Raw genomic sequence first — 3,096 nt, forward strand, 5'->3', positions numbered from 1 at the left:
CCGGCTCCAAGGACACCGCTCGGCCTTTTATGTTCCAGGCTGCATGTTGGCAGAGGGGGCTGGCTGGGACCTTAATTCTCACAGTTAACGATCTCAGTCTAAAGCAACACCAGGGCCCCCAGACTCACACGCATCTCTTGTTTGTTTAACGGGTGAAGAGACATTTCAAACACACTGGTAATTTGTTCCAGCCAAGCGGGAAGACCGAGTTCCCTTCCTCTCGCTGTGGGAGAGAGGAAAGATGATACTAGAAGTAGGACTCTCTTCCCCTCGGTGAGTGAAAGAAAATCTTCAATTTTATTAAGGAGCATCCTCCGAATAGCTGGAGGGAGAAGGGTGCCAGGGAGGCCCCCACCCCAAGCCTGGGACAGGCTGATGTGAGCACCCTGGTGTGTTTTGGGTTCCGAGGGACCCACTGCTCTACCCGGAAGGCAGCATCAGCACTTGGATACGAAGTGCGGCCCTTTTCCTGGACAGGAGGAGGCCGCAGCAGGGGACGCCGCCAGCTGGGGTTGGACCTGTCCGCTGGGAAGGTTTGAACCAAACGGCTGCTGGGCACAAGCCTCTTCATGAGAAGAGCTAAAAGTTCTAGTCTCCTCGTCATTCTAAATGCCCTCAGCGTCCCCATCGGCTGAGGCACACAACATCGTAATTCTATTCTAGAGGAGGGTGGATGGTTGAGCAGAGAATCACAGGAGATCTTCCAACTGCCCAGAATTCTGTGCTGGGGACATCTTGGGTCAGGGAAGCTGACATCGGGCAGTGAAACCATTTTTGCAAAAAGGAGGAGGGCGGCCCAAAGAGCCAAAGGTGGGCTGGCCCCACGAGGCTACACTGTGGAGAAATGGAAGCCGAAATGGCCTTTCTTGCCAACATCTGGGACAAGCTAGCATTTTGTCCGAGGAATCCAGACCCAGAAGAAAAAAGTAAATGATGTTTTTTTGTTTTTAGCAATGTCAGAGAACAATGACAGTTTTGTACACTTTGAGCTTATTTTCTCATACTACCCCCGCCCCTAAACGAACACATTTTAAAAGAGAGGTGATGTTGGCAGGCACCACTTGTCACCAAGTCCCTTGTGGGGGGAGATGCCAATTCGGAAGGGACAGCAGGCAGGCCAAAAGCCAGGGACAGGGTGGCCTGGGGGGAGGGGGTACTATAGAAGGTAGAATCCACACCAAATGTTTCTGGAAATGCAGGCACAGAGGTTAGATATTTTTCTTTAAAAAAACAAAAACAAAACAAAGCAAGCACAAAGCAGCTTCAGGGACTTCATCCTCACCGAGTACACCTCCTTACCCTCTATCCTCACCCCAGCAGAAAGCCTGATGAGCTCAAATGGAATCAATGGCCTTCAGGGACCAGGCTGGGGGGCGGGTGTACTGTTCTGTTCACCGGTTTTGTTCTTGGTCTACAGGAACAGTCCATTGGCCACAAGGGAAGACCTCAGGGGAGCCTCAACCCCCAGTAATTAACTCCATGTCCTATAATGTAACACTATGACCAACCTGAAACATTAATTTGATTTGTTGCAGTGGATGATCTTTTCAGGGAAACAAATATCGAACCAGATGGCAAAGTGAAGTACGATGACTTTATCAACAAGATCACCATCCCTGTGCGGGACTACTGAAGGCAGAGGATGCGAGACGGCCTCCCCCAGGCCCGGGAAGTGCTGACTGATGAGTTTTCTAAAAGAAAAGTGTTCCTGTCCCTCCGGGGAAAGGGTGGACATGAATGACTTCAGCCATGGCATTAGCAAGTCTTTAATAAAAAGATTTGTATTGATTTGAACAACTACCATTTGTCCAGCCCTTTATAGCCTCGTAAGAGCCCAGGGGTTGGAGTTGGGCCTGGGTTCCAGTTCTGACTCTGCCATTTGCCAAGCTATGGGACTCTGGGTAAGTCATTTCACCCTCAAAGCCTCAGCTGGATTCCTAGATTCCTACTTCTTACCTCAAAGAGCGCCCTGAGAATGGTCTGAATAGTGGCTTGAAAACTCCATTGCCAACTGGAGAGCACAGTGCGGCCCTGAGCTCCCAGGCAGGTGCGTCTCCCAAGAAGCACAGTCTACCACAAGACACTATTCTGTTTTGTGGGGCGGGAACCCTCTCTCACCTTTCCAAGACCAAGCCAATGCTAGCTGAGAACTAACGTCAATCAAAGAGCTAAAACGAGCCGAAAAAGGCCGCGATTAACATTTCTTGTGGCTCCACAGGGCCACTTACAAATTCTTATATTCAGCTCAGCACATAGTGACATAGGTCGGGGTATTCATTCATAACCACAGAGTGAAAGCTGTTGTGTTAAAACGGGGCGGCGTCAGCTAAACAGCAGGGAGAGTGAACTGGCCTTACAGCCCGCCCACACCACAGGACAGCAGATGTGACACAGTGTGTTCATCAGGGCCCCACAGAGCTCGAGAGGAGCTCTACGGTTACCAGAGAGGGTCACGGCTCCTGTGGGCCAAACTGATCATGGCTGCAAGCCCTTCCCCCCTCCCCCAAGACTAATGGGAAGTAATAAGGGGGTGCAACAGGCCACAGCCAGGACATAGCCAGAGCCGATTTTTAAGTGACTTAGGTAGCCGGGGGGTGCCAGGCTGGTGCTGCCTGTGTGCTCCACAAATGTGTGGATCCATTGTTCCGTGTCAGCAGGGCTCTAACAAGGGCGGGAGTCACACACCAGCATGTTAAGTCGGGGCAGGGCTCTAAGTACAGAGATGTTCATCCTTATACATATCAAAATTGGGTTCTATGGGCTGTGGCTTTTTAATGGCACCTCAGTGGCTAAAGCAAAAGAAAACCAAATTAAGAGGGAGGTGTGTCTTTTGGGAGGCTACACAAAACACAAACCTAAGGGCTAGGCACAAGGGAAACTGCAGGGGACAGATCAGTCCCAGTCTTACTGCCACCATCTCGCGAAGCTGTGGCTTCAGCCCTAACCAACGTCCTTTCCCGAGCAGTCTTGGGGGCAGGCAGTAAATGGCCCCAACACTCAAGTAGGTGAAGTTGTGACCATCGGGCTGGGGAGCCCAGGTTCACATGGTGCAGGGGCACACCCACGTTTTTCGGGCCCTGAGGCTTATATGATTTG

General features: G+C 51.2%; 1 protein-coding gene across 2 annotated transcripts in view; it reads left to right on the forward strand.

Moving 5' to 3' along the window:
- The window catches only part of CALML4 (calmodulin like 4), a 9,467-nt gene extending 7,666 nt beyond the window's left edge, over positions 1–1,801 (forward strand). The window contains exons 5-6 of one of the 2 annotated variants that reach the window (XR_013330837.1): positions 159–273; positions 1,536–1,619. Coding sequence is in view for 1 of the 2 variants with exons in the window: in XM_077746609.1 (XP_077602735.1) it covers positions 1,536–1,633 (98 nt within the window). In the remaining variant the exon portion in view is untranslated. Of the gene's footprint in view, positions 1–158; positions 274–1,535 lie in introns of both variants that reach the window. The other variant, XM_077746609.1, reaches the window with a different exon arrangement.
- The last annotated feature ends 1,295 nt before the right edge of the window (positions 1,802–3,096 follow it).

The sequence above is a fragment of the Crocuta crocuta genome, unplaced genomic scaffold (assembly GCF_008692635.1).
Source record: "Crocuta crocuta isolate KB4526 unplaced genomic scaffold, BGI_CrCroc_1.0 scaffold130, whole genome shotgun sequence".
Lineage (NCBI taxonomy): Eukaryota > Metazoa > Chordata > Mammalia > Carnivora > Hyaenidae > Crocuta > Crocuta crocuta.